The following is a 27,307-nucleotide window of genomic DNA, read 5'->3' as shown; positions in this document are numbered from 1 at the left end:
GGCGTTGGATGTGGCGCTGTCAAAGGCTGCTGTTCCCAACTTGGTGTGTTCAAGTCGTGTCCCCCACCATCAGGGCTGTGCAGGAGACAGAATGTATCGTGGTGGTAAGAAGTGCCCATGGAAGGGAGCTTGAGGTGCCATCGACGAAGTACCACAAGTACCACAAGTACCACAGGTACCACAGGTGACAGAGCTAGTGCAAGGTGAGAAGCAGGTCGCCATTGATGGCCGCCCTCCTTCCAGCGTTCCACGGATTTCACCTGCAGCAACCCCTGTCAAGGCAATCGGGTGCTTGCCGGGAAACTGCCCACCAGGCCGGGAACATGTTCAGTCATCAGGGGACGAGAGAGCGAGCCAATGGAGGAGCACCGCCGTCATGTTGGCACGGCGAGGTGCTGCGAGAAAGCAAGGTACCAAGTATAGGCCATTCGACGGCATGTTCCCTGACTGTGTTGTGTTGGACCCCAGGTAACATTATTGATGACAAGTAAGCGTAATGACTGCCAGGCATCATCGTCAGAAACCTAACCATCACGCACTCCAGCAGCATACCTAGCCCTTACCTGACCATGTGAGACTAGCAGCCTACCAAGTACATACGTTTCGAGGACATCATTGTGCTTCTCCCGGCGCTGCGTTTCGTCCCAAGTCCCAACAAGACCTGCATCGCGCATTTGGCCCAATGAGCCACCAGGTGCCTACCTACGGTAGACATGGGCGTGGGCTTCCATTAGTTCCATCGAATCGACCCGTGGAGCTTCCAAAAGATTTTCTTGTGGCTGAACAACCAAACGCCACGGGATCTGGAAACATTCCACCCCCGGACTGGGACCCCCGTTCTCCCGCATGGCATCCAAATCAAGTCTCAATTGCGATACGGTATTTTCTCTGTCCATTCTTCCCAAGCATGAGGGAGACCGTGAACCCTAGAGCGGGTGCCCAGGCATTCTAACGGAGCACGTCTGAATCAACCACACCCCAAGTCTCCGTCTGTCATGATACAGTTTTCTCGCCAAGTAGTTACCATCCATCACGAAGAAAGTATCCCATAGGCACGCTACCTTGCCTGCCCTTAGAGACCACCTTACAGGCTTACCCCTTTGGTGATCGTCTTTCCCCATGTTTCCTGTCTAATACCTAATGACGGACCCAGCTTCTTCGCTCCGTGACCCGTCGAGTCTCCTTGTCCTTGTCCATGTCGAGCTCCAGCAGCTGCGCAACCACGTTGTCCAATTTGCGGCTTGCCCATCCACCACCCCCCGGAACCTGGGAAAGCTAAATTGCCTAACTGAATCCAGCGTCCCATTCTCTCGTCCTCTAATAAAAGTCCTTGGATTACTGTATTACCAACGAGCTAGGCCACTCCTTCTCAACTTCTCCTGGAGTTCTGCATCCATCCTCCCGTCTCTTCTCTCACTACTCACGCGCGCCGCTCATCGTCACCCTATTCCGCTTCCGCCTCTCTTCTCTCACACTCTCTCCCAACAACTTTTTTTCTGCTTCACCACCCTCTCTCGCTCGCTCTGCCTCTCGCTCTCCACCACTTGCGCCTGCACCCACCTACCTCGTCAAGCCTTCTATCACGACCCATCTTGCAGTTGTCGTCTCGTTCGCTCCGCTACCACTACTACCCACCAATTGACCCCTCACAGCACCACCCATTCGGCACCCCCTAGACGACCCTGACAGTTGGGCTACCTATGCGCTGCCTCTAGTACGGCTCTCGAACAAACACACGATACCGACAACCTCCTTTTGCCCCTTCGCATACCTTGGCTTCTACCTCCTTGCACCACCGAGCAACGCGTCACATGGCTGTCTTTGCTCCAGAAACGCGAAACGGGGCTGACAGCATTGCCATCAATGGCATACCACCCGCCGCCTATGTAAATGGCAACGGCAACCTGGCGCATCGCCTCAAAATGGAACGCAAACAGTCCTCGCCCATGATGCCGGCCTTCATGGTCTCGGCACCAGGAAAAGTCATCGTTTTTGGAGAGCACGCCGTCGTTCACGGCAAGGTACGTTTGCGCCCCAAACCCCCTTTTTCCCCTCCATCAATTTGGCCCATAATCTGACTGACCCACGTTGAACCAACAGGCCGCAATCGCCGCTGCCATCTCTTTGCGATCATACCTCCTCGTCACCTCCCTCTCCAAGTCGAGGAGAACAGTCTCGCTCCGTTTCCCAGATATCGACCTGCAACACACATGGAATATCGACGACCTGCCGTGGGCTACCTTTCAGCACCCTTCAAAGAAGAAGTCCTACTACGACCTTGTGACGGAGCTTGACCCGGACCTGGTTGCAGCCATCCAACCAAACCTTGCAGAAATATCACCGCACAAGTCTGACCAAGTACGAAAAGTGCACCAAAACTCGGCCTCGGCCTTCCTGTACATCTTCCTATCGCTTGGCCACCAGTCTTTCACAGGATGCCTCTACACTCTTCGGTCAACGATTCCTATTGGCGCTGGTCTGGGCAGCAGTGCGTCGATCGCCGTCTGCCTGGCAGCGGCTCTTCTCCTGCAGCTGCGCACACTGTCAGGCCCACACCCGGATCAGCCCCCTGACGAGGCTAGGTTGCAAGTGGAGAGAATCAACCGGTGGGCGTTTGTCTGCGAGATGTGCATACACGGCAACCCTTCAGGCGTCGACAACACCGTTTCAACCCAAGGCAAGGCTGTGGTCTTCCAGCGGACGAATTACAGCAAACCCCCGGCCGTGCGACCTCTCTGGGACTTCCCCGAGCTCCCCCTTCTCCTCGTCGACACGAGGCAGGCCAAGTCGACGGCATTCGAAGTGGCCAAGGTCGGCAAGCTCAAGAAGACACATCCGGAGCTGGTTGGCAGTATCCTGGACGCCATTGACAAGGTCACGGTTGCGGCAGACACTCTGATTGGAAATGAAACATTTGACAACGAGGAGGAAGAAAGTCTACGGAAGGTGGGAGAGCTGATGACGATCAATCACGGATTGCTCGTCTCTTTGGGGGTGTCCCACCCGCGTCTGGAGCGGATAAGAGAGCTGGTGGATCACGAAGGCATTGGATGGACGAAGCTGACTGGCGCTGGCGGCGGCGGTTGCTCCATCACTTTGCTGAAGCCCGATGTGCCCAAGGACAAGCTTAACAGGCTGGAATCTCAACTGGAAGACGAAGGCTACGAAAAATTCGAAACAACCCTTGGCGGTGACGGCGTTGGCGTGCTCTGGCCGGCAGTACTCAAGAACGGAATGGACGAAGACAATGAAGGAGGCATGGAAATCGACCAAGAGAGTTTTCTGAATGCCGACGGCAACGAGGGTGTCGAGAAGCTGGTGGGCGTTCACGGGGGCGTAGGCGAGCGAGAAGGCTGGAAGTTCTGGCGCGTCGAGAGCCATTGATGAGGTTGCGACAAACTTCAATCTGCTTCTAAACTAACCTTTTTCTAACCGGCCTTGCCATGGTGCAAGGCAGACAAGATTTACTGGCTACATTGGGTTATTTGCCATACGACATGATAATATGAGGAGGAGAAGGGAACAGCTTTGGGTGCGGCTTCATGTATCTATTTTTAATCGGCGCTGAGAGCTTAGAAGTCCACCTTGCGGTGCTAAAATTAATGCTTTGTTGATTGACACTGTCGTCTGAGGGATGCATCCTCAATTGCCAGTGTCTTGGATTTGGCGGTACCTTTTCCAACTGAAGCATGTCTTGGGAGAAATCCGGTGTCGAAAAATCCAGGGGGCATCTTCCCGTGGTGGGGTATCGGCCGTTGGAGAGCATTTTCCACAGCCCAAAGACAGACAGTCTGATCTCGGCTGGCCCAGCTCAACCCCGCCATAACCCAAAGCCAACCGCAGACATGCCCGCCAAATCAAAGGTCAGCTCCAAAGCCAAGGAAGCTGAGAGCAAGAGTACGTTGGCATCAGCCGTGTTCCTGGTGGTCGGATCATACAGCTCCTCTCTCTGGACCCTCATCGTCGCTCACTACCTCTGGTTCCGAGCTTTCTTCCTCCCGCATGCTGACTTAGGCTCTCCCAACGCAGGCAAGCAAACACCGTCATCATCCACCGCCGCCGCAGCCCAAGAATCTCCAAAGACGGTCAACGAGCGCTCCCTCCACCGCTTCTACCAGACGAACCCGCACGAGCGAAAGCGAGAGGAGGCCGGCGGGCTCCACAGCCTGACACCCGCGGAGCGACAGGCCTGGGTCAACGCGAGCCTCGTACGCCGCGTAGCGAGCAAGGAGATTTGCCTCAACAACAAGGCGGAGCGCGAGTTCTGGAAGCAGGTCAACCGCGAGAGCCCGCCCATCCGCCGCCTCGACCGGCAAAAGACGACGCGGGCCGAAAAAGGTAGTGGTACCGCCGCCGTCTACGACTGGGGCAGGGACAAGAACGGCCGCGACGTGGGCGAGTACCCCCTCGAGCAGTTCGCCGCGCGCGCCGCCAAGCAGGCCCAGCTTACCGCGCTCGAGATCCTACACAGGCGGTTCCTTCAACGGAGGGAGTTTGCGAGCACCGGAGTCACGGACGCCGCCACGGGCAAGATCGAGGAGATTACGAAAGAGGATATCCAGGAGGAGACGCAGAGACGGAGGGAGATGTCGGCCATTAGGAAGGAACTTTACGGCGACAAAATGGGGCCGTACGCAACGGACCCGGAGTGGGACGACGTCATGCCGATTCCTGCAGAGGAGCCCGAGGGGGCGCTGGCTACGATTGCTTATCCGGAGGACTACGCCGAGGGTAAATAATTCAAGTCTTTTATGTCTGAAAGCTTGACTGTAAGCTGCTAGTATGTTGGGCACTGACACCGTGTGTCTAGTCATGAGCTACCTACGCGCCGTCATGGTATCCGAGGAATACAGCCCACGATGCCTCCGCCTCACGGAGCACGTCATCTCCATGAACCCGGCGCACTACACCGTCTGGCTGTACCGATTCAAGATCGTTCGGGCCCTCGAGACGCCGCTCGCCGACGAGATCGAGTGGCTCAACGAGGTCTCGCTCGAGCACATCAAGAACTACCAGATCTGGCACCACCGGCAGCTGCTGCTGGACCACTACTACGAGGGCATCAAGGCGACGCCGGACGAGGTGAAGCGCTTCGGCCGGTCCGAGACGGAGTTCCTCACGCGCATGCTCGAGGAGGACACGAAGAACTACCACGTCTGGAGCTACAGGCAGTACCTGGTGCGCAAGCTGGGGCTGTGGAACATGCAAGAGCTGCTGTCGACGCAGAACTGGATCGAGGAGGACGTGCGCAACAACTCGGCGTGGTCGCACCGCTTCTTCCTCGTTTTCAGCGACCCGGCCAACTCTACCGAGGGTTCGCACGCGACGGAGCACGATCCCAAGGTCCCCGCCGACGTGGTCGATCGCGAGATCCGCTACGCCGAGGAGAAGACGCTGCTGGCACCGCAGAACCAGGCGGCGTGGAATTACCTGCGCGGCGTGCTGGTCAAGGGTGGGCGCAAGCTCGAGACGGCCGAGGCGTTCGCGGGGCAGTTTGTCAAGAATGTGGGCGCGGAGGAGGACAAGGAAGAGGTGCGCAGCAGCCACGCGCTGGATTTCTTGGCCGAGGTGTTGGCGGAGAAGGGACAGAAGGAGGAGGCGGCCAAGTATCTGGACCGGCTGGCGGCCAAGTGGGATCCCGTGAGGGCGGGATACTGGAAGTACCGCAAGCAGCAGCTTGGGGCGTGAGTTTTGCATTGCTATCGACGTTGCTGTTTCTATGAATCGAGACACCCCTTCTTCATCGTGCGCAGATGCATCAAGTCGGGTCTCCTATATATCCCATCGAGCTTCTGCTTGCTGTCCCATGCCGAATTCATTCTATCTCCGAGTCAGCAGGCGAATAAAGAAGAGGATACAAGACAAGACTCACCTCTATTGTGTGTGGTATAGGACACGTCGTGTTGCTCGTCATCGTCGCTCTCGCTCTAATAATCCCAAAAGGCCCATTCCATGCTCTCCCCCATCTCACAGCGCGCGAAAGTTCTGGCTCATAATCAACCACCGCCTCGCGCCCCTCGGCGGATTCTTGCCAAACGTATCCCAATTCGGCACCAGCACAAATACCTCGTTGAACGTCTTTGCGGGAGCATCCCGGCCCCTGCCGTAGTGTACCCTGCCCGTGACCTGCGCCATGATGCTGCACTTTGCGCCCTTTTCGTCGCCCTTTTGCAGGTGCTCGGGGCAACCCAGGGAGAAATCGCTATTGACGACGTGGGCGTCGAGGGACTCGACCTCGTGGTGAACGTCGGCGCCCTGCGCGTCGAGGAGGGCGACGTACTCGTCGGGACCGCCTTGGAGGACGGCGCCGTTGATGGAGATGTCGGGCGGGGACGGGTATTTAGAGCAGCAGGTTGTGTAGAACTTTTCGAGGGTGCCGCCTTGTTTGCGGCGGTTGAGGGCTTCGTAATAGGCGTCTGCGAAGTTTGAGGCCGCTGGGGATGCATGTGTTAGTTCTACCATGAGGTAAAGAGTGAGTCTGGTGGGAGGGGATGGAAATGGAAGTACCGTCGGCCGAGGCCCTCATTTCTGTTTCGCGAGAGGGGAGAGACATGATTGCGGTGCTCTGTTCGTGTGCTTCAGCCCGAGTTGTGTTGGAGGAAGAAAGTTGGAAATCGTATTGTACTCGGCGGTGTTGTCGCAACAATGCAAGCGTTGAAAGGACGAGGGAAGAAGTTTGGCGGGGCATTACAGGGATCGCGCGCCGATAAGAGCTCTGGGCCGTTATCGACAAAAACAATCCGTACGGTGCATTTGGAGCGAGGAACATTGCAAGCTTTCGATTCATCACGCAACCTGCCAATCCCAGCTGTTGACGGCACGCTTCTTAAGCGGTAAGCTCGACAACAACAGGTTCAATGAGACCAGCAAGGCTATCGACAGCTTCGGCGTTCCGCAATCGCCGCCATGTCCCGGCGATGCGATCGCCCTGGGTCTGCCCCTCGTGCACCCACGGGCAGACATCGCGACGCCGTTTCGCGAGCTCCGACAGCAAGGGCGACAAGCCGTACTACGTGACGACGCCCATCTTTTACGTCAATGCATGTATGTGCAATTCCCATGGGGCCCTCTATCAGGCCCAAGCTAACATTGCGACTCAACAGCACCACACGTCGGCCACATGTACTCGATGCTCCTGGCAGACGTCCTGAAGCGCTGGCAAGTCCTCAAGGGCCGGACCGCGATCCTCTGCACCGGCACGGATGAGCACGGTTCCAAGGTCCAACAGGCAGCGGCGAAGCAAGGCGTGCCGGCCAAGGAGTTCTGCGACACGACGGCCGAGAAGTTTCGGGACTTGGCAAAGGCCATCGGCATGGCCAACGACCACTTCATCCGCACGACGGACCAGGACCACAAGGAGGCGGTGCAGCACTTTTGGCACCTGCTCAAGGAAAAGGGATACATTTACGAATCCAAGCACGAAGGGTGGTACTGCGTCAGCGACGAGTGCTTTTACGGCAACAACGAGATTGAGCGGCGGGTCGAGCCGCAGACGGGGCGGACCATCATGGCGGCCGTGGAGTCCGGGAACGAGGTGGAGTGGATCGAGGAGAAGAACTACCACTTCCGCATGACGGCGCTCAAGGAGAGGCTGCTCGCGTTCTACGAGGCGAACCCGGACTGGATCGTGCCGAGGGCGCGGCAGAAGGAGGTGGTGGCGTGGGTGTCCAACAACCTCGAGGACCTGTCCATCTCGCGGCCGGTGCAGAGGCTGGACTGGGGCGTGCGGGTGCCGGACGACCCGACGCAGACGATTTACGTCTGGGTCGACGCGCTCATCAACTACCTTACGAAAGCCGGTTTCCCGGGTTGGCGGCCCGGCCGCGAGCACGAGGGCGGGTGGCCGGCGGACGTGCAGGTCATTGGCAAGGATATCGTGCGGTTCCACGGAGTGTACTGGCCGGCGCTGCTGATGGCGCTGGACCTGCCGCTGCCGAAGCAGCTTCTCAGCCACGCGCACTGGACGCTGGGGAAGAAGAAGATGTCCAAGTCGCTGGGCAACGTGGTGAACCCGTTCTTCGCGATCGACCGGTGGGGTCTGGACACGATGCGGTACTTTATGATGCGGGACGGCGGGATCGAGAAGGATGCGGATTATGAGAACTCGCTCGTCATTGCCAGGTATCAGAAGGACTTGCAGTCGACGGTGGGGAACCTGATGAACCGCGTGGCTAAGAGCAAGAAGTGGAAGCTTCGGGATTCGGTGGTGTGGGCGGCGGAGAAGAGTAGCGCGCCGACGAGTCACAAGGTTGAAGGCAGCGAGGAGTTGAAGGTGTTGGTTGACGGGATGGCGCAGTCCATGGCGCAGCACATGGACGAGCTGAATCCCAACGCCGCCATTCGGAGCGTTCTGCACGTTCTGTCCGAGGTATGGACAAGCCTACATGCACCGGGGCTAACTTATATGATTCAATACTGACTCGACGTGTCCAGGCAAACAAGTACATCTCCGCCGCGGAACCGTGGAAGCTGGCCAACTCGACGGATCCCGAGGTCCAGGCCGCTAAACACGAGGTGATCTATTATGCGTCGGAAGCCGTCCGCTCCGCCGGCATCCTCCTGCAGCCGGTGATGCCGACCAAGATGGGTATGCTGCTTGACATGATGGGCGTCGAGGCTGGCAAGCGCCGCTTTGAGGATGCGGTGTTTGGCAAGGATTTGGCGTACGGCACGCCTGCGGTTGACTTGGGACGTCCCGGCGAGTTCAACAGCTTGTTCCCTCCCCAGCCGGCTGAGAATTGAGTGGGGAGAAGTCGGGTTGGGAAGTGATCAAGAAGTGGGCTTTTGCCCCGTGTAAATATGTGTACTATCTCCGCTGTTGATGCCGATTGTAAGATGGTGTATAGATATTGTGTAATCACACGAAACGAAGGTTCAAGGGCCTGGTTTAGCTAGAGTGCGATTCGAGGGCTTGTTCCAGAAGATGATCCAATTGCTGCAGGGTCCGTCTAAGATGCCTCGAAGAGATCGGCTTGTGAGGGCAAGCTGTGAGGTGTGGTCGAGACAGCGTCGTTTGCGCGCTCTTGGAGTGAAGCGCTACTTGAGGCGATGAAGGGAGTGGAATTTCAACAGCAAGTCACTAGTCAAGGTGCCAGAGTGGTTAATGGGCTGCCCTGCTATCAAACCTTGATTCCAGATTAGGCAGTGGCTTCGGTCGCGCAGGTTCGAATCCTGTCCTTGACGCATTCGCGTTTATCTTTTGCTCTTTGTACAACCTTTCGTTTCTATCGTGGTTGCCGATGATCAAATTTTCTTTTTCCCAACTTTTTCTCATTCAAAAAACTACCGAATGGTTGTTGTGTTTGCTGTTTGGTTCTACATGGCACCTACCTAGGTATGGATGAGCTATCCAGAGTGGGGCCGGGTTGTGAGCTCCCCCCCCAAGCTTTCGCATCTACAACTCCAGCACAAAAGTATTCACTCTCCAACTCGCACATGTCCACTCGCCTCGAAAGTCTTGGGAACTCTTGGGACCGAGAAAAAAAGAGAACACCGTCAACGACAAGATTCGAACTTGCGCGACCGAAGCCACTGCCTCAGCTGCTGGAACAGGACAAATCCTGATGGATCCGTAGCAGGGCAGCCCATTAACCACTCTGGCACGTTGACTTAGCTGGGAGCTTGTGAACTGTGGATATTCCAGGCCAGAACTCCATCCTTCACCACATCGTACACTTGGCTTAGCCGCAGGTACCCTTGGACTAGGTCTTCATTCCCCTCTTTTCGGACGCCTGCAGGAGAGAAGAGGAGCTTTGTTGTGGGCGAGACGGCGGGGCGGCGTTTTGGCTTTTCGAAGTGGAACCCGTGAGAGGGACAGCAACTACGTATACGGAGTGCTGCAGTTGTGAACTTGTGAAGGACGGAAAGCAACCTTTGAAGCGACTTATGCAAAGTGCACAATGAGGTTGAATGAGCATACAGGCATGTACCTACCGCACCCACGCGCCACTTCTGTTCTCGAGAGACAGAGAGAGAGAGACAGAGACGGAGATGTGGCGCGATCTGTTCTGGGGTGATAATGTGCGCTTACATGCGGAATAGCCATCGTGACGCCGAGGGTAACTCTCGTCCCCTACGAGGCAAGACATGTGGAACGATATCATGAGTGGATGAGTGATCCGGTCAGCCCAGTAGCCCGCAAACAAGTGCACTTACGTTGAAGTCATCCAGTGATGATACAGATTCATGGTGCAGACGGGTGGGATATAAGACTAACTGCGCGATTCCTTCCATACAGGATATCCAGGAAGCCACAGCGTCGGAGCCGCTCACGTTGGAAGAGGAGTACGAGAACCAGCAGTCGTGGCGCACCTCTCACGACAAACTCACCTTTATCATCTGCCAGCCTCTCGACTCGTCGTCGACGACGGCGTCGACCGAGACCGTGCAAGCGGGTGAGGTTGATGCTTCGGAACGGATGATTGGTGATATCAACTTCTTCATCTATCCCTACGACGACGATGACAACGAAGATGCAGAGGGCCAGGCCGCCGCGGCAAACGAAGGGTTGTACGTCGGCGAGGTGGACGTCATGGTAGCGTCCAAGGAACACCGCGGCAGGGGTATCGGCCATGCCGCCGTGACGACGCTGTTGACGTACGTTCACCGGAACAAGGCGCAGATCCTCGAGGAGTATGTTCATGGAGGGGAGGGGGGCAAAGGAACGACCAAGAAGGCGGCGCAGCTGAAGGGTTTGATGGTGAAGATTAAGGAGGGCAATGCCGCGAGCATTGCGCTATTTCGGCGGCTGGGGTTCGTGCAGAAGGGGGAGGTGAATTACTTTGGCGAGATTCAGATGGTTCTTGGGGACATGGATGAGTTTGTGGCCTCTTCTGCTGGCATGAAGGCTGCGGATGAGTATCGTGAGGTCTCGTATTCTAGATAGGGGGTTTGATGCCGAGGAATATGACCCGGCAGCTGTCTACAACCATGTGTGTCTAGTCTTGTCCCGTTCTCGTGTCTTCTAAGGTCTCGCCTCAAATCCTCCGGACAGAGTCTATCCTCGGGGCATGCCCAAGCTGATGCCTCCTTTTATGCTGCCTGTTCCCAAGTACCGATGAGATGATTTCATGAAGCATGACCATATTTTGAACGGTATTCGTTCAACATCTCCATAGTAACATTCGAACCGCCACACACAATAAGCACAATGTTCTGCTTCGCCCACTCCTCGTCCGACATGCCCGCACCGAAATGCTTCCTAAGCGCACCGTTGTACGCCGTCGCAACTGTCGCACCACAAGCAACCTCAACCACCAGCTGCGCGTCATCCACAAAGCGCACACACGCCAGCGCCGCCTCGGCATCCGTGACCGTCACGCTCTGGAACCCGGGCGTATCCCTCGCCACCTCCCACGCCCTCGCCGCAACGCGCACCGCACCCAGCGATCCCGCAATGGACTTGATCCCTGGCAGCGTGACGTGCTCACCGGCGAGCACGCTGGCGTTGAGGCTGTCCGCGCCAACCGTCTCCACGGCCATCAGCCGCGGTTCCTTCCCTGGCCACTGGTTCTGCGCGACGCCCTGCGCGAGACCGGCTAGTAACCCGCCGCCGCCGACGGAGCACACAATCCCGTTGACTTCGACCTCGTTCCCCGGCGATGATGATGCCAACTGCGCGACGAGCTCATCGGCAATAGTGGCCGCGCCGTCCCAGACGTGCGGATGGTCAAAGGGGGGCACGTACACGCCCGCCGGGTCGTTGGCGAGCATCACCTCGCGGAGGTGGGCGTCCGCCTCGGCCCAGTTTGCGCCGATCTGGCGGACGTCGGCGCCGAGGAGGCGCAGCTTGGAGATCATGAGCGGGGAGGTGGTCATGGGCACGACGATGGTGGCCTTGCGGTTGAGGGCGATGGCCGAGGTCGCGCAGGCGAGGCCGGCGTTGCCGCCCGAGGAGCAGTAGAAGTGGGATTCTTGGTCGGCCGGCGCGTCGGCGGCGGCGCGGACCATGAGGTTGCCTACGCCGCGGGACTTGAAGGAGCCTGAGGGTTGGAGGTTTTCAAGTTTGAGGTAGATGTTGCTGGGTGGTGTCAGTTGACGGGGTTCAGGTAGGCAGGTGTCATGGGAAGACTGACCATCCTGCTGCGCGAGACAGAGTAGCTGATGCGATGCATGGTGTTTGGATCCACGGCTTCTTGGTGTCTGGACCGAGGGAACCCATTGTGACCGATTTGACGAAGCTGGAGGCTTGGTGATGGAGGCTTTTTCTCTGGTGTGAACTGAATAGAGTTAGCCGGTGGGATTTATTCCGAGGATAGTTTGGCAAAGTCGGAGTGGCATGTGGGTACACACACAAGCTCCTTTTTCGATAGGCCTTGAACTCTGAGAAATTGAAGCCCAGATCTCGACGATGTTGGCGAGATGGAAGAATGAAGAATCAAAGCCACGGATACCTGCTGCGAGAAACTTGGTCTCCAAGATTCAGAGCGCTCAAATAATATATCTCAATCAGCGTCAAGTGCGTAGTGAATAAGCCAATTCGTGCGATTCTGGTAACGTTGAGAAATAACCTCATTCATGTGTTGGGTTTTTTGTATAAGTTGATGACTGCCGGTAAAGAAGCTTCTCGATAATTTGCCATGGCGCGCTGGCCCGACTAAGAGTGTCAAGTTACTGCATTGAGTCAAGTAAAGGGCGCACTTGCGGATGCGGGTGCACGGCTGCACGGGGCCGGAACAGGGATCCGACGGCAACCGGGAGCTTTGCCGATCGGTGGCCGGAAGCCGAGCCGGGGCACTTTAACATGCCCGGCCTCCGGACATGGCGACAGCAACGGAGCCGACCTCCAGGCCGTCATTTTGAGGACTGATTGATCCTTGGTACGCAAATCAAAGGAATGTCGTTGCTAGGCGTGTTCTAAAAAAGTCATTTTGCCATCCTGAAATAGTACCGGCTGTGTCTGAGGAGAGGCGTCGGGAAGAGAGGGCAGCACAGAAAGAATCTTGGGGGGCATTAGATTCCCCGACGCTGTGAAACCAACAAAAACTGAGTTATAGTCTCATGAGTATAGAAATAGAAACAGGCTCTCTCGTCATCATGATCATGAAGCCAGAGTTCTTGTCAAGATTGATAGTTTGAGAGGATGCAACCAACATTAACTAGAATTATTGTCCCCCCTTGTACCTGCTTAGCACTTTCCCGAGCTCCATCTTGCTTGATACCTAAGGCATATACTTGTCTGAATACACAGGAGTATGCCTTCATATACCCTCTCCAGTCCATTCCTGTCACCAACCAGCAGGCGCCTCTCTAGGTCGGGAGGTCAGGTCAAACTGGGATGGGTGGTGGAGTGGTTCAAGGTCAACAATCAGCAATTACGCCCACAGCCTACTCGAAGACAGGCTCCAAGTTCGATTCCCAGCATGAGCACCAAGAGATGTAGCCCCAGTTCAACACCGGGGGGTGAACTCTTTTTGACCCTCTAGAGTCTCTTTACTTAGGAATCTTATTGGCTTCAGATGATCAAAATCCTCTCTATCCTTTGACAACAATTCATTTCGCAAGCTAAATTCCTCATCCTGTGATAGTCTACCCATCTGCAACTGCCTCATACCCAGGCATCTCTGCAGAAATCGTTGACGTTGATTCCATTGCCCCCCCCCCCCCCCCAAGAACAAATTCAGGGGAGCTCTTCCCGGGCATTCCAAAAGGCAATCCTTCCCTCTTCATTTTCTGCGCATTGGACGATCCCTCTTTCCTTCCTCCCAGGGCAATATAAAAGACATCAAGTGCTTATCTCACGAGTTTGTCCTCCAGCTATATTCCACCACCAACACCTCATTAGCGCCTCAATTATTTCACCGCAACATCACTCCACCACAATAGTTCCTCTTCTATCGTCACAACCTTCTTTCCCAAGCATTCCAGCCGACGAGGCATACGACAATAAGCAAATCGCCGACTAAGGCTGAGAATCAAAGCAACGGGCAGCACACACTAATCAAGACGGATTAGCTTTCCACAATCTTTTTCTTCGTTGCTACCTTGCGAGGCTTTATTCTTCACGAAGGCATAATTGCAACCTCCAAGTCTCTTTTACCCACCCTTCACTACCTCAAGGAACCATTGTCTCAAAGGAAGCAAGAGTCTTCGTAGCTCTTGCCTCTCGTTCTGATTTATCCGTTGACTTTTCTTCCTCTTTATGCTTTGAAGACAACGAGACTTGCCTATCGGGCACTTCATCCTACAACAGGTTGAAGATTTGATCAAAGCACAATCTAAGAAGGAAGGTAAGCATGCTTTGATATTGGGCCAGCGGGTTGTAAGCTTTACCATTTACTGACTAAAGTAGCACTGACGGGAACTCTTACAACTTCAAGTCATTTGCCACGAAATCTTACACAGACATACGCCTATATATCTAAAGTATTGATTCTCTCGCCGGTTTCGGGAGCGCCGAATTCGACTTCAGACACAGCCAGTCCCAATCCCACTATCAGTTGCAGTATGCCTCCATCCAAGGTCTCCCGCGTGGCCAAGAGTTCCGGTCTGGTCAAGAAGCCGGCCACTGCAAGCGCACCTCGAAGCAAGACATCCGGGACCGCGTCTTCGAAGAAGAAACAGAAGAAACGCGCCTCAGCCAAAAAGTCAAAGACTCCCAAGCCAGCTGAGACTTCAATCGTCATCGCAGGCCACAAGCGGTCCATTGTCGTTGTCGAAGAAGACAGCAATGACGATGGCACGATCCAACCCAGCAAACGACGCAGAACTGGCGGCAACACCAATGCTCACGATTACCATGCCGTTCGTGAGAGGCCCCCGCCGCGTGATTATGGAGCAACCTTTGCGAGGAAGTCGACGGCCCATTTCACTTGGGGCGCTCCTTTGATGTCTCCTCCTCTCCAATCTCAATCTTCTCGGCCCGATCCGAAGAACAAGTCCACGATCCCTCGCAACAAGGGCAAAGAGGTAGTTCGTCCTGGAAACTGGCAGGCGAGACCCAGTTCAGGCCGCTACAGTGGCATCTTATCAAGAACAGCCACCCCGGAGTCGGAGCCAGAGCCGCAGCCCAAGAGCCGCACTTGCCCCTTTCTCCGAATCCCCCTTGAGATCAGAGAGGATATCTATAAGTACATCCTAGTCGCCGACGAGCCCATCCGAGTCCACCAGGGCTGGTCCGCAGTCTACCCCCGGAACAGAGTAGGCATCCGCACCGACCTCATTCGAACATGCCGCCAAGTCAGAAAGGAGGCTCTCAACACCCTCTACGGCGAAAACACGTTCCTCTACCTCCTCCGCGACGCCGCCGAACTTCCCGCCCTCAACGCGCAGGGCGAGAACGAGATCGTGGTCCAACACCCGCTTGCCACCGACAACGACGCCCTCTCCGACTACGAGGCAGACAGCGCGGACGAGTACTCTGACGAAGACGATGTCGTCACCAACAGGCCCTCGTCCTCGTCATTCTTGGCTGACGGCCACACGGCAGCCGACATTGACATCCGCCGCTTCGGCCACAAGTTCCGCAAGCTCATGATCGTCGCCGAGGCCAACCGCGCCAACGCGCCCTACCGCCTCAGCATGGCTAACGCCATCAACGTCTTCCGCGGCCTGCGGCCCATCCGCCCGCGCATCCACACCCTCACCATCGACATCACGCCCCAGCGCGACCCGCGCACGGGTGACGTCTCGTTTCTCGACTTTTTCGAGCGATCCTCCGAGGTCGTCCGCACGCTCCGCGGCTTGCCGTGTCAGTTTATCGAGATTCTCGTCAACACGGGCGTCAGCAGCAGCGGCGGTGATGGTGACGGTAGCGGTGGCGATGGAGGTGATAGCCCTGGAAAAGGACAATTAGGCCAAGAGAAAATCGTCCTCAACATGAAATACGCGGCCAACATCCGTCGCGCCAAACGCGGCGAGAAGGATCTGTGGCGCGACGACCGGGTCATGCAGTCGTACCGCAGCGCCAAGGCGGGCGAGGCGCAGAAGAAGCTCGACTCATTGCCGGCTGCGATCCGCAAGATTTGGGAGGCCACGAATGGGCAGTTTAAGCGCCGTCAGCAGGACGAGTTTGGTGATGATGAAGAGGACTATTGCTATGAGGATTGGGAGGATTCTCTTCTCTTTCAGGATGGGACTTTTTGATTGCGTGGGTTTGCATTTGGGAAAGGGGTTTGCTTTGGGTTCTTGGTTTTGCTTCGCTTTGCGGTTAGGTGCGTTTCTTCGTCGGCGTACGAGGATCTGGATGCTGGCTTGGGAGAGACGGTAGCATTTGGTCTCTTCTCCGGATTCGCAGATGCATAGGGACGTTTCATTCCTGCGGCCCCTTTTGAGCGGGCGATTGGTTCATAGAGCACCCTCCACAGCGTTGAATTTCATCTTTAAGCCTTAAACAACTGGAAGCCATTAACTCAGAATCTCCGCTCCATGATGGAGATGTTTGCATTTTTCTTCATAGCTCGAGGGTGGGGGTATATCAAATCATAAACCTTTTTATATGCTCTCCTCCACAGCCATTCCCAGCTCTCTTTCTCTCTCTCTCTCTCTCTTCTCCATCATGATGCCGCTGCTGAAGTCGTCGTGATCTTGACCTTTGAAACCTCCAACGTCTCCGTGTCCACCAACACCAGCTCCTTGGTCTCTGCAAAGGACGGCACCGTAATCAACCGGACCTGCTGCCCGTCGCCGCCCTCAATGACCTTTGTCGAGAACTCGGGCTGGCAGCCGACGAAGAAGAGGTGCGGCGCATTCTTCATGACGAACGGGTCGTCGTCTTGGAAGGGATAGGCCCCTGGAATGATCGCAATTAGTCAAGTGGTCATCCTCAGATAAGGGGATAAGTCAAGGGGCAAAACTCACAAAGCGTATCCGGCGCAGTCGGCGCACTGCACCGCCACCTGCACATGGCCTCCATCATGCCGAGCCGGTCGTCGCTGTCGACGTACTTGAAGACGTCGTCGACGTTTTGCCCGCCCGTGCCGAGAACCCTCCAGCCGTCGACCTCGCCCTCCCAGGGGTTCGTCGTGGTGTCGAGCCAGCCGGGTTCCTCGGCGTCGGGCGCGGCGCAGTAGGGCCGCGAGCGCGGGAACATGGCGGCGTGGATCGGCTGCTGCGGGTAGCTCGCGTTGGCCGGGTCCTGGGTGCCCGGCATGAGAGTGACGGGGAGGGAGGGGAGGAGGTCGGCGAGGAAGTCGTCAAAGAGCTGGCTCGGGAGCGGGTTGTAGGCGCTCGCGTCGTAACCGTATTTTTTGATGGTGGACGAGGCTTTGCTGCTTCCGTTGGTTGCGGATGTGGTTGTGGTTGTGTCGGCCGTGGCGGCGGTGGTGTTGTCGATGGAGTTTCCTGCGATGATGAGGCGGGAAATGGAGGCGAGCTCGGATTGGGTTGCTGGGGAGAGGGCTTCGCCAAGGAGATATTCTTGGAGGAGGGAGAGTTCGAGGGCGTAGGAGGCGTCTGTGCCTGAGAAGGAGAGGCCCGAGACGATGGCGATCTTGGAGGAGGGTCGTTTTTGGGACGGTGTGCCAGACATATCGTGGTCTTCTGAGGGGTCGTTTGCGAGGGTCCAGCGGGATGGTTGGGGCGCGATGTCGGGGAACTTTACGTCGATGACTTCGAGCTCGCCGTTTGCGTTTTCGGAGCCCATTACGCCAATGATTGTGCCCGTGACGAGGTGGATGGACTTGAGGATGTCGCCGACGAGGCGGATGCGGCCCGAGTCGTCTTCGAGCATGATTGTGTCCTTGTCTTCGTCCGAGTAGTAGCGGTCCGTGGAGATGGGAGCAGAGATCCAACGCTGTGTTTCTTCGTTAGTCCGGGACTTTGCGAGACTTTGAAAACAGCTTGAAAAGGGAGTGGCAGAAGAGAAATCATGGGACGTACATCCTTGGAAACGTCCTCCAAGATATTGGGCTTCAATGCCATGTCCATGTAGACCGTCCCCGTCACCCAGCACAGCTCGCCCTGGCGGACGTCGAGAACACGGTTGACATGGCGGGCCTCCTCGCCGCCTATGACGGTGCCGTCCCAGGCCTCGGCTGCGACTGCGTCGACGGCGGGCCGGATGGAGGTGAGGCGGAGGAAATAGACGTCGGCATACTGCTGCTGGTACGAGCGGTCTTTGGCGAGGTCAAAAGTGCGGAGGGGTTTGTAGGATGACGGCGCGCGGACGAGATTCGACGAGGACGATGTTGCGTCGCTGTGGTTCAAGGAAGCTGGTTAGCGAGCTTCTGGGTTTATAGATCAATAGGAACACACGCTGGCTTTTGGAGAAGCGTGGTGGCTTCTTCGAGGGTGACCATTGCAGCAGATGAGTTGTGTTTCTTTCGACTTTTGCTGACGGTAGATGTGATGTGACTGAGCTGCAAAGAGCCTTTGCGTAGTGTCAATCGGCGTGGTGGATGTGTGAAACCGGGATGTGAATTGAATGCGCACATCAGACGCGTCGGAGGACTCTGGGCTGGCAAAAGTCGCGAATTTTGGCGTTAATTGTGGTTGGGAGGGGTTGCTTCCCTGTAAGGCACCTTGGGCTGTTCTGGCTGTGGCTTGCTCCCCCGGGGGAGAGCCCCGCCCCGGTGCTTGGAGCGGCCCGGAGAGACGGTTCAGGGACTGTGTCCTCCGTCCGTCCAGTGGTTCGACCAACCTGAAAGTCAATTGGATGGCGGGGTTCCCTTGCTCTCTACGTAAGGTACCTAAGGTACTCCCTGTGTGTGTCATCATTCGCCCTTCTGGAATGAGAATGAGGGGCACTTTTTTTTTCCCCCTCCCTCCCCCGCCATCCCGCCAGGCTTTGGTTAACTTGGTTGCTAATCCAATGCGCGGTAAAGTGTTAAGACACTTGGATTCTGGGCCCCTCGGTCTCCGTCTTCCCGTAGTATCGCCGGAGGGTCAGGTCATGACGCCTTTAGTTTGCGGGCGGTGTGAATGATGCATCGCCTACTTTTTTGCCCTTGCTTCACACCTCCCTTCCTTCCTCTCTGAATATTTCTTAGCCTCTCACGACCAAACTCGTGCTCTTTTCTCTGCCGTTCTTCACTTTCATACTCCTTAGATTTCGCTGTCGACAGCTTTACCAACACAAACCTTCACAATGGCCCAAAAATCGCCCACGATCGAGGTGACAAACCTCAGCTACAACTTCCAAGACTCGAGCTCCGGCCTCAAGAACATCTCCCTCTCCGTCCCCTCCCGCTCCCGCACCCTCCTCATCGGCGCCAACGGCGCAGGCAAGACCACCCTCCTCCGCCTCCTCGCCGGCAAGCGCCTCGCCCCGCAGGGCGGCATCTCCATCGCGGGCATCGACCCCTTCAAGGACGGCCTCGAGGGCGTCACCTACCTCGGCCTCGAATGGGTCCTCAACCCCATCGTCCGCACCGACATTGGCGTCCTCGAGCTTCTGAGGTCGGTCGGCGGCGACGCCTACCCGGACCGCCGCGACGAGCTCGTCAGCGTCCTCGACATCGACACCGCCTGGCGCATGCACGCCGTCTCGGACGGCGAGCGCCGCCGCGTCCAGCTCGCCATGGGCCTCATCCGGCCCTGGACCATCCTCCTGCTCGACGAGATCACCGTCGACCTCGACGTCCTCAGCCGTGCCGAGTTCCTCGCCTGGCTGCGCCGCGAGACGGAGATCCGCGACTGCACTATTGTCTATGCGACGCACATCCTCGACAACCTCGCCGGCTGGCCGACGCACTTGGTACACATGCACCTCGGCACCGTCCGCGAGTGGGACACGGCCGACAAGTTCATCGAGGGCCTCGACGGCTCCACGGGCAACAGCACCCTCGGCGAGCTGGTCCTCGGCTGGCTGCGCAAGGATCTCAAGGACCGCGGCCCGAGATCGCAGGCGAGGGTCGCGCCTGAGGGCAAGACGTACGCGACTGGCGGCGTTGGAGGCTACGGCGACGAGTCTGACAAGCTGAAATAAGCTTATTCATGTTTTGACGAGAGTTTGGAGCAGCGGAGGGGGTTTGGCTCGTGATTGGCGTGATTCAACAATTTGGGTTGTTTTTCAAGATTTCTGTCTGCATTTTGCTAGAGAGAACGGCGTCTACGGCACTCAACTGCATTAGGGACGGCGTTTGTGCGTTTTTGGCTTTCAACATTGTGATGCAGCGACCAAGGGGGTCGATAACCGCATCGGTGTGTCTTTCAACTTAGACCACGGCATACAGAGAAAGGCACAAAGGTCATGATACAGACGAAGGGGGGGGGGGGGGACAAAAGGGGGCACTCTCAACCGGCCTCGCTCGGTGACGGCGTTTGGTCATGTAGTAGACCTCTTCAACGAGGGGACGGGCACAGTCCTCATGGACTTATTTTCTTTTAGGATTTTCACGGCTTCAGAGATACCCTATGTCTTCAACCAAAAAGGGAGGCGTGACGTTTGGAAGGTGGATCAGCTGTCGACTCAACTAGACAGATATGAACAAGTCATGCAATAGAATGTCAGAGAGACATTTACTTTAAAACTGCGCTACTCATCTCCGAAAAGGGGGTATCATAAATGCAGATGTTCCGAGCCTGTTGCCGGCATGAGCCGAGCCGTGTCATGGCAACATGGTATCTCTATGTGGTACTCTTGGAGCTCATGAGGACCTTCATGGTATTCTTCATCAACGACGGGATACCGCCCAACCCCTTGCTCTCCAATGCCCGCAGAACAATGATCCTATACTCGGACCAAGTGATGCGCAACCCCCTTGCGTCTGCCAACCTTGCTAAACTGTTTGACGTCACCGGCCCCGCGTGCCGTGTAGAGATGGCGTCCTCGTTCGCAGCTAGCTCACGATCCTCCAGCTCGCGGATACACTCAATGGCCTGCAAGCTCAAAAGCGGCGAGTAGGAGAACCCAAACAGCGTCGGGAGCGCAAGGTCCATACCCAGGTCTTCGACATATCTGCGCAGCCGCTGTGTGACGGGGCCCGCGCTAAGGCAGCCGAGAGCGTTCTTATCGCCATCGTTGAAAGCCTTGCCGCGCCAGAGGCAGTTGCAAATGTCCATGAGGTACCCGTTGAAATGGTTCACGTAGCTCGGAGCATACGTTGTCGGCTGTCGCCTGGACATGGCCATCTCGAAGCCCTTCTTGTATATGGCGAGGACGGTGCACAGGCGCGACACGTTTGCTAGGGAGTGGCCGAAGAAGAGGAGGTAGATGAGCTGCGCGGGCGGATTGGCAATGCGGAGGAGAGGTTGAAGTGTAGGGTCAGAGATGCTGGCGGCAGCCTGTTCATACAGGTCGAGGACACCGCCGTGGACAGCCGCGCTGGGGGAAGCTTGGACAACGTTGAGGGCGATGATGCTTGCGTGCTCCATGACTGCGAAAAAGGCATTGACGGGGGCATCTTTGGGTACTTGGTCAAGCGAGTTGAGAACAAAGGTCCAGCGGCGGAGGAGGTTTTGGTAAAGTTTGAGCAGTGCTAGCTGCGACTCGGCCGTTGGAGGGAGGCACTTCTCTAGTGGCTTCAGAATTACATTGTACAGCTCTGTTACACAGTCAGCAAAGTTGATGAAGAAAACGAGGTTGAAACGCTTGCCATCAAACACCACGAGAGGCGCGTACTGGAGGATGCCTAGGATGGAATCCCGAGCATCAACGCCGTTCCATGTCGTGAATAATTTCGTCAAAAATTGCAAGACGACCAGTGGAGTTTCCTACACAGTCAGCGAGACTCAACCAAGGCCGGTTGCCACACTTACTTTAACGCGAGCGACGTATTCCTCCAGCATTTCCATCGTCTCCGCAAACGACTTGTCATCGGCATGACCGTTGAGCACGTCTTCGAGCACGGCATCGATCCAATGAACCACGCGCTTTGAAGCAGCATCATCCTTTTTCAGGGCAACGAATTTTTGCAAGAGGGGATCCGCTAGTACAGCCGCAAGCTGGTTGGGTAGCTCAATCTTCTCGACTGTCTGAGCAAGACGATCGGCGCTATCAATCTCTTCTAGAGTGACGGAGGTCTTTTGTACTTGTTAGCCAGGCACATCATTATCTGGCTGTGTTTCTTCCGAACGCTTACCTCTGTGGCTTCTGAAGTATAGACAGGAGGGAGATTGGATGACTTATTGCCGCGGGCCCGTAAAGCCTGATGGTTGACGCTGAAGCCGTTCTGAGGCTGACTGGCTGCTTCGGCAGTCCGTTGAGAATGGTCATGTTGGATCTGGTTCAACCTTTCGCGCCATTCCACGTCGGGGTGCTACCTAATCAGTACGAATACCTTTTGAATGCCGTGGCACCTCTCACCTTGAATGCCGAGGCCCTGCCCCTCAAGGCATCGCTGACGATGATTTCAGGATAGTAGTCTTTGAAGACCCGGAGGAGCCCTGTCAATGCTGGGTCATTCCCTGTTTGTCTGGAGAGGTTGAGGCTGAGATGTGCCATTAGCGCCAAGAACCACCTGCGATTGCAGAGGGACCAACTTACACAGCTTGGATCCTAAAAGGCCGGACGTGTTTTCTGCGTGTGATCAAGGCGAGTAGATGGCAAAGTTGCGGTCTGGAGTCGTGTTAGCCCCTTTTCCGTTCGCAACAGAGGAAAATTCCGCACCGAATGGCTGCCGTATCTAGCAAATTGAACAAAACAGCGTAGGCTTGCGACAAGATGGCAGGTTTTTCGATGACATGGTATGCCATGATTAGCCATTTCAGAATGTTCGACTGCAGAACCAGGGAAGGCTTCAGTTCCCCATGGCCGAGGCATCCCACAACCCTCAGGACGACATCACTGGATAGCCGAGTAGCGGGGTAAAGATTCTTGAGTATTGTATTCAAGCTTGCCTGATCCAACAGGTTTGGCCTCGTGAGTAGGTCAATGAGTTCGCTCAAGGAGTCGGGAAGAAGGCCATTTTCAAATGCGTATGATGCGACCTTCTCAACAGTAGGCTTGATGCTGGTCGCCCGCCGTTTTGCAGGCAGTTTGGAAGCTGTACGAATTAGACTTGGGTCTATACACGGCTTGCACATGTGAGGGGGTTTACTCACCCTCCACAACATCGCCAATCAGGAGGTCAACGTCAAGGTCAACGTCTATGTTCATAGACGTATCGTTGGTGGGCGAAGCCATTCTACCAGGTATGTCGACGTCTTGAAATTGCGACACTCTGTTTGTGCCGAATTTCCAATGGATGGATACAGTGTGGCGACATTAGATGAGGCAGGCGGGTCAAGCGTCGTCAAGTCGCAGCATGGGTTGGCAGGCCCGAGCTGTCCAGAACGGTGAATGAGAGTGGCAGACGCGTCGCGGGGTGAAGATCAAGGTGAGTGTGTCCAGACCGGGAAAACTGCACCGTGCACTCGGACCTTGTCACTTTTGTGGGTCCATTTCCTTATTGGCTGTATAGAGCCGGTATGGGTCCGTTCTTCGGCGCCCAGCGTCCGGGGTCACTGGCCGGAGCAAGCTCCATCCTCAGCAATTCGCTAAAACAGATGCAGGCCCAGAACCGGAGCAGCAGAGCTGTCTTCGACTCCTTACAAGGTATCGGATTCGATGTGGGGGTAGGCTTTCGGTCAGCAGTGTCCGTAAGGAGCGCGAATGTGCGCGGGACAGGGAGGCATCAGCAGCAGCACGCCTCGGTGAAGGGTTGGGCGAGGCCGAGCGATGAGGCCAGGCGAGAGCCCCTGTGTTGTTGCACCGCTGTCTAGGTCCTGCGGGTAAATGAAGAGCATGCAGAGAGGGCATGCCATGACCTGAGAATCTGACCACAGTTGAAATTTGCCCCCGTGCTGATTGATGGATATCTGCTCCGGTACGAATACGGCCTTTGGTGATTTGGACCCCAAAACTTCGTCTCTGTGGGCGGCGGGGAACAGCAAACGGGCAAGCCTGAGCAGTTGCAAAAGATGCTCACCGGTCTGGTTGGGGGTATCCAATTGCTGGCCATTAACGTCGTGGCAAACCTTCCGGACCGTAAGCGGCGCATATGCCGTCTTGGCTGCCATGGCTGCCGCTCATTTGGTCTCTGGGGTCCATAGCGGGGGGACTGATGTGAGATATGAGGTGCAGTCATCCAAAGAGTCGAGAGTCGCGGGCTTGCAGCAGGTTCATGGAAAAAGATGACGAAGACGATCCGGCTCGGGTTGCGAATGATGTCGCTTCTACCCGGCCTGCTCCTAGCTTTTACGTCGCGGCTACGGGGTTCGGGTAGGAACTGTCGACAAGAGGCAGGTACACATGCACGGTAGTAGCAAAAGGGAAGGAAGAGGGATATTCATGGTCTTGTTTGGGGTTACACAAGGCAACTTGAAAGTATCATTTGCTGCAACCGCGATCTGCAACTGGTTACGTCTGCGCCTGGAGAGAGGAGAGTACCTAGCACGGCCCCCAGTAAGGTAGGAAGATATTAAAGTGGACTTGCTTACACAGTAGGGCGCATGATGCCCATGTATGGCAGGGTATCTCGACATGGCTTTCCGTCTTTTGGCATGGAGACGAAAGAGTCTGTTCTTTTCGTCAGGGAAAGTCCGAGGCGAACGTGAGATAATGCGACGAACCGGTCAAAAGTCTTAGAGGCCAAGGTACCTTATGTGATGTACTTTACGGAAAGAAAAGGTACGACTACGGCACGAAGAGACGTACCTATCGACCGATGACATCCTCGACCGTTAGGTGCCTACCTCAAGTGCTAAGGTACCGTAGGTGCGAACGTTTCTGTACTGCATACCCGTTCCAGAAACGCCCGTGCTCACCGTTGTATACCGCCATCCCGACGCTCCGTCCCGCCAAGTTCCTGCGTAACCTCTGACCTCGCGCCTACTACCCACGGCTACCTTAGTTGCTTACCTTGCCTTCGCCAACGTCTCTCACCGTAACACCAACACTGCTTACCTTGCCTTACCTTGGACAACTACTGCGTTACTGCGTATGTAGCTGCCTCTCAATGACAGGGTTGCTTCGAAACAACCTGCAACCTCCAACAGTCGCATCCTACAGAAATACAACTGGCTCCAATATTGCCCTCATCTGGCCAAGCTCGCTGACCGAGGCGTCAGAAGCGCCTCATCCCTAACATAATCTACGCAGTAGTGCCATCTTTTACCTGCTGTTCCACAAACTGGTTACGCAAATACCTCGCAAGAATCCTTCTGTTCTCTGGCCCCGTCACATCCTTCTCCGAGGTCCAGTGCTTCTTACAAACCTCCACCTTGATGCGCGAGGTCATTGTCGCCTCCACTTCTGACCGCATGTTTTGTTCAAGACCACGGTGGCCGAGGTGTCGATTCAGGTCTCATGACTCCTCACTGCACTTTGGTCTGGTCACTGACATCGTTCCAGGTCCGCATCAACACTGCCTACAGACCAGAGGTCAGGACAGACTGACCGTGTCCGGGCCTTACAACTCTTCCCAGTTATGTAACGTCTCTCCCTCGTTTGATCAAATCATCCGAGCGACGACTCTGCTCGCCATGTGTCTTTCGGATTTCTCGCTCTGTACCTCACATATCATTATCAGTCGCGGCCCGATGTCTCCACAGCCGAGAGAGGACCGAATGAACCTGGGCATGGGCATCTCCCCTGTTTGTGCCGCCTTTTCGTCGTCCCTTTTCGTCGGTAGGATTCTCCCGGTAAACCCTATTTTTCACACCCCGACAAGCACACAAACTCCCCCCAAAGCCGGCCCTGCTAGAACTACGCAAGCCTCCTATATGTCCTGGGACCTTCTCCTTTCAGCGGGCCTGTCCAGGGCACTTGTTGGTCGGGAGCTCCAAAACCATGGCCACGGATGACAGGCGACGATAGCAAGCCGCAAGCGGGTTTCCACTAGTAGCGGCGACTTTACCTGGACGAATGATCGAGGCAGACCGCATACACCGATAGCTAATATTGTTCCGTCTCGACTTCTCTCCTTGGCAGACTGGACCACCTTCATCCGCTGCCGTGGGGGCTTTGCGACCTTCCATGACAGCGTAGTGTGCCTTGAGGTCCAATCTATCGCAGCATGGGCTTGGCTCTGTGTCACCTTTCGGCCGTCATGTGTAGTGGCGTCTGCTTACCGCAGTGCCCATCTCACCTCACCTTACGGGATACCTTACCTCGAGGTGGTGGTCACTATACGCCGCGCGCCGCACGCCGCATGCCGGACGCCAATTTCGTCTGCAGCAGCGTTGTGTAACCCTTTCTAATAACCCTCATGTTGCTAAGTGGCACTTGCAAGGCTCGGTTGGTGGTCAGCACATCGAGGTAAAAGATCCGTCCGTCAACGCTCCGTTATCCCCCCTTCCATCCATGATCCAAGACCAACTTCATCCAGAGTACCTAGTAAGCTAAGGGTGACGGACGTATTACCGCTCCGTACCGCGCCGGTTACATTGGATCCATCCGTCCATTCAGCCTTCCCTCCCTCCCACCATTCTTCATTCCATGGGTACACACACACACACGTACGCACGCGTGCACACCTCTCTCTATCCCTACAACCAACTTGGTTATTGCATCAGTCAGACGAGTGTCCCCCAGACCAGGAACCACAGAGCCCTTGATTTGGTAACCTGCTACAAAGACCCACCACCCACGGTGAGGAATCTTGGAGGGCCCTCGACCTTGACCGCTGGGCGTCTTTCACCTCGTGTCCTACTCGTTCTGACATACCCATTCTCAAGTTATGCATCTGCTGATGATGCCTCCATGCATATCCTCTTTCAAGATTTCCCCCTCCATGTTGCCCATCTGTCCCCATCTTTGTAGGAAATCCGGCTGACTGGCTGTGTTGTGCTGTCCCTTCGGCCTGGTCGTGCCCTCGGCCGGTCGCCTCTGCTGCACACCCCACTCTCTCTCTACTGCCCTCATGCACTTCCTCCCACACCTATCAAGTTAAAGATCTCTGTCGAGTCTATCGTCCTCTTAGACGCGGCCCTGCTCCCAGCCCTTTGAGGTATGTGTAACCAATCCTCACGTTTGTAAATATGTGTCTTCTAACATTTAGTCTGGTTATTCCCTCAAGACTTGCTTGCCCAGGTGCCAGGTGCCATCGAGTTGATTGACGTTTAGTCTCCTTGAGCAAATTGAATGACAACAATAGTCAGCGCTTCGCGACAACATCGAACAGTCGAGGATATATTCCTCAATCTTATCTACTGTCGACATTTATCCTGGTCTCTTCTGTTGTTCTAGCAACGCAGAGAACACACCGAACCATTCCAGCTCACGTCTTTTTCGCCTTGACGTGCCCTAGTGCTTATCATCGTCTTACATCTGGCCCATCACTCAAATCTTCTCTATTCAACAAGATCTCTTTAACCAGCTAGACACTGGGCCAGCAGACGATTGCGCTTCTGGGTCGGCCCATCGCCAATAGCCGCAGCTGTCGTGCGCTGGCTCGTAACATCGTGGCAGAGTGGACCTGGCGACGGGACGAGCAGCAAACGAGTCGTC

The 27,307-nt window shown here is 55.9% G+C and overlaps 13 protein-coding genes across 13 annotated transcripts; 8 read left to right on the top strand and 5 right to left on the bottom strand.

The window, feature by feature from the left end:
• Window positions 1–224: 224 nt before the first annotated feature.
• On the top strand, window positions 225–491 carry CCOS01_00563 (uncharacterized protein; the record flags this gene model as incomplete). The annotated part of the gene is made up of 1 exon (XM_060448760.1): window positions 225–491. The coding sequence occupies one exon, from the start codon at window positions 225–227 to the stop codon at window positions 489–491; it is 267 nt and encodes an 88-aa protein (XP_060320198.1).
• A 1,320-nt stretch (window positions 492–1,811) lies between these two features.
• On the top strand, window positions 1,812–3,384 carry CCOS01_00562 (mevalonate kinase; the record flags this gene model as incomplete). The annotated part of the gene is made up of 2 exons (XM_060448759.1): window positions 1,812–2,021; window positions 2,101–3,384. The coding sequence occupies 2 exons, from the start codon at window positions 1,812–1,814 to the stop codon at window positions 3,382–3,384; spliced, it is 1,494 nt and encodes a 497-aa protein (XP_060320197.1).
• Window positions 3,385–3,845: 461 nt separating this feature from the next.
• CCOS01_00561 (prenyltransferase alpha subunit) lies at window positions 3,846–5,688 on the top strand (the record flags this gene model as incomplete). The annotated part of the gene is made up of 2 exons (XM_060448758.1): window positions 3,846–4,731; window positions 4,811–5,688. The coding sequence occupies 2 exons, from the start codon at window positions 3,846–3,848 to the stop codon at window positions 5,686–5,688; spliced, it is 1,764 nt and encodes a 587-aa protein (XP_060320196.1).
• A 279-nt stretch (window positions 5,689–5,967) lies between these two features.
• CCOS01_00560 (nuclear transport factor 2 domain-containing protein) lies at window positions 5,968–6,553 on the bottom strand (the record flags this gene model as incomplete). Its single annotated transcript, XM_060448757.1, has 2 exons — window positions 5,968–6,434; window positions 6,508–6,553. 2 exons carry the CDS (start codon window positions 6,551–6,553, stop codon window positions 5,968–5,970), a joined length of 513 nt encoding a protein of 170 aa, XP_060320195.1.
• Window positions 6,554–6,857: 304 nt separating this feature from the next.
• CCOS01_00559 (methionyl-tRNA synthetase) lies at window positions 6,858–8,742 on the top strand (the record flags this gene model as incomplete). Its single annotated transcript, XM_060448756.1, has 3 exons — window positions 6,858–7,044; window positions 7,104–8,368; window positions 8,434–8,742. 3 exons carry the CDS (start codon window positions 6,858–6,860, stop codon window positions 8,740–8,742), a joined length of 1,761 nt encoding a protein of 586 aa, XP_060320194.1.
• A 1,157-nt stretch (window positions 8,743–9,899) lies between these two features.
• CCOS01_00558 (N-acetyltransferase) lies at window positions 9,900–10,885 on the top strand (the record flags this gene model as incomplete). Its single annotated transcript, XM_060448755.1, has 2 exons — window positions 9,900–9,904; window positions 10,195–10,885. 2 exons carry the CDS (start codon window positions 9,900–9,902, stop codon window positions 10,883–10,885), a joined length of 696 nt encoding a protein of 231 aa, XP_060320193.1.
• A 182-nt stretch (window positions 10,886–11,067) lies between these two features.
• CCOS01_00557 (pyridoxal-phosphate dependent enzyme) lies at window positions 11,068–12,160 on the bottom strand (the record flags this gene model as incomplete). Its single annotated transcript, XM_060448754.1, has 2 exons — window positions 11,068–12,019; window positions 12,075–12,160. 2 exons carry the CDS (start codon window positions 12,158–12,160, stop codon window positions 11,068–11,070), a joined length of 1,038 nt encoding a protein of 345 aa, XP_060320192.1.
• Window positions 12,161–14,445: 2,285 nt separating this feature from the next.
• Window positions 14,446–16,083, top strand: CCOS01_00556 (uncharacterized protein; the record flags this gene model as incomplete). The annotated part of the gene is made up of 1 exon (XM_060448753.1): window positions 14,446–16,083. The coding sequence occupies one exon, from the start codon at window positions 14,446–14,448 to the stop codon at window positions 16,081–16,083; it is 1,638 nt and encodes a 545-aa protein (XP_060320191.1).
• A 410-nt stretch (window positions 16,084–16,493) lies between these two features.
• CCOS01_00555 (DNA polymerase alpha/epsilon subunit B) lies at window positions 16,494–18,236 on the bottom strand (the record flags this gene model as incomplete). Its single annotated transcript, XM_060448752.1, has 4 exons — window positions 16,494–16,729; window positions 16,798–17,731; window positions 17,818–18,133; window positions 18,193–18,236. The coding sequence occupies 4 exons, from the start codon at window positions 18,234–18,236 to the stop codon at window positions 16,494–16,496; spliced, it is 1,530 nt and encodes a 509-aa protein (XP_060320190.1).
• A 788-nt stretch (window positions 18,237–19,024) lies between these two features.
• Window positions 19,025–19,864, top strand: CCOS01_00554 (ABC transporter; the record flags this gene model as incomplete). The annotated part of the gene is made up of 1 exon (XM_060448751.1): window positions 19,025–19,864. The coding sequence occupies one exon, from the start codon at window positions 19,025–19,027 to the stop codon at window positions 19,862–19,864; it is 840 nt and encodes a 279-aa protein (XP_060320189.1).
• A 641-nt stretch (window positions 19,865–20,505) lies between these two features.
• Window positions 20,506–23,002, bottom strand: CCOS01_00553 (uncharacterized protein; the record flags this gene model as incomplete). Its single annotated transcript, XM_060448750.1, has 7 exons — window positions 20,506–21,591; window positions 21,637–21,900; window positions 21,960–22,136; window positions 22,184–22,307; window positions 22,364–22,435; window positions 22,487–22,862; window positions 22,921–23,002. The coding sequence occupies 7 exons, from the start codon at window positions 23,000–23,002 to the stop codon at window positions 20,506–20,508; spliced, it is 2,181 nt and encodes a 726-aa protein (XP_060320188.1).
• Window positions 23,003–23,445: 443 nt separating this feature from the next.
• CCOS01_00552 (uncharacterized protein) lies at window positions 23,446–23,877 on the bottom strand (the record flags this gene model as incomplete). The annotated part of the gene is made up of 1 exon (XM_060448749.1): window positions 23,446–23,877. The coding sequence occupies one exon, from the start codon at window positions 23,875–23,877 to the stop codon at window positions 23,446–23,448; it is 432 nt and encodes a 143-aa protein (XP_060320187.1).
• A 1,464-nt stretch (window positions 23,878–25,341) lies between these two features.
• CCOS01_00551 (uncharacterized protein) lies at window positions 25,342–25,662 on the top strand (the record flags this gene model as incomplete). Its single annotated transcript, XM_060448748.1, has 1 exon — window positions 25,342–25,662. The coding sequence occupies one exon, from the start codon at window positions 25,342–25,344 to the stop codon at window positions 25,660–25,662; it is 321 nt and encodes a 106-aa protein (XP_060320186.1).
• Between the last annotated feature and the right edge of the window lie 1,645 nt (window positions 25,663–27,307).

This window comes from Colletotrichum costaricense (assembly GCF_030867565.1).
Source record: "Colletotrichum costaricense strain IMI 309622 chromosome Unknown Scaffold_1.1, whole genome shotgun sequence".
In the NCBI taxonomy this organism is placed as follows: domain Eukaryota; kingdom Fungi; phylum Ascomycota; class Sordariomycetes; order Glomerellales; family Glomerellaceae; genus Colletotrichum; species Colletotrichum costaricense.
The sequence above is the reverse complement of the archived record's forward strand: the minus strand, read 5'-3'. Positions and strand labels throughout refer to the sequence as shown.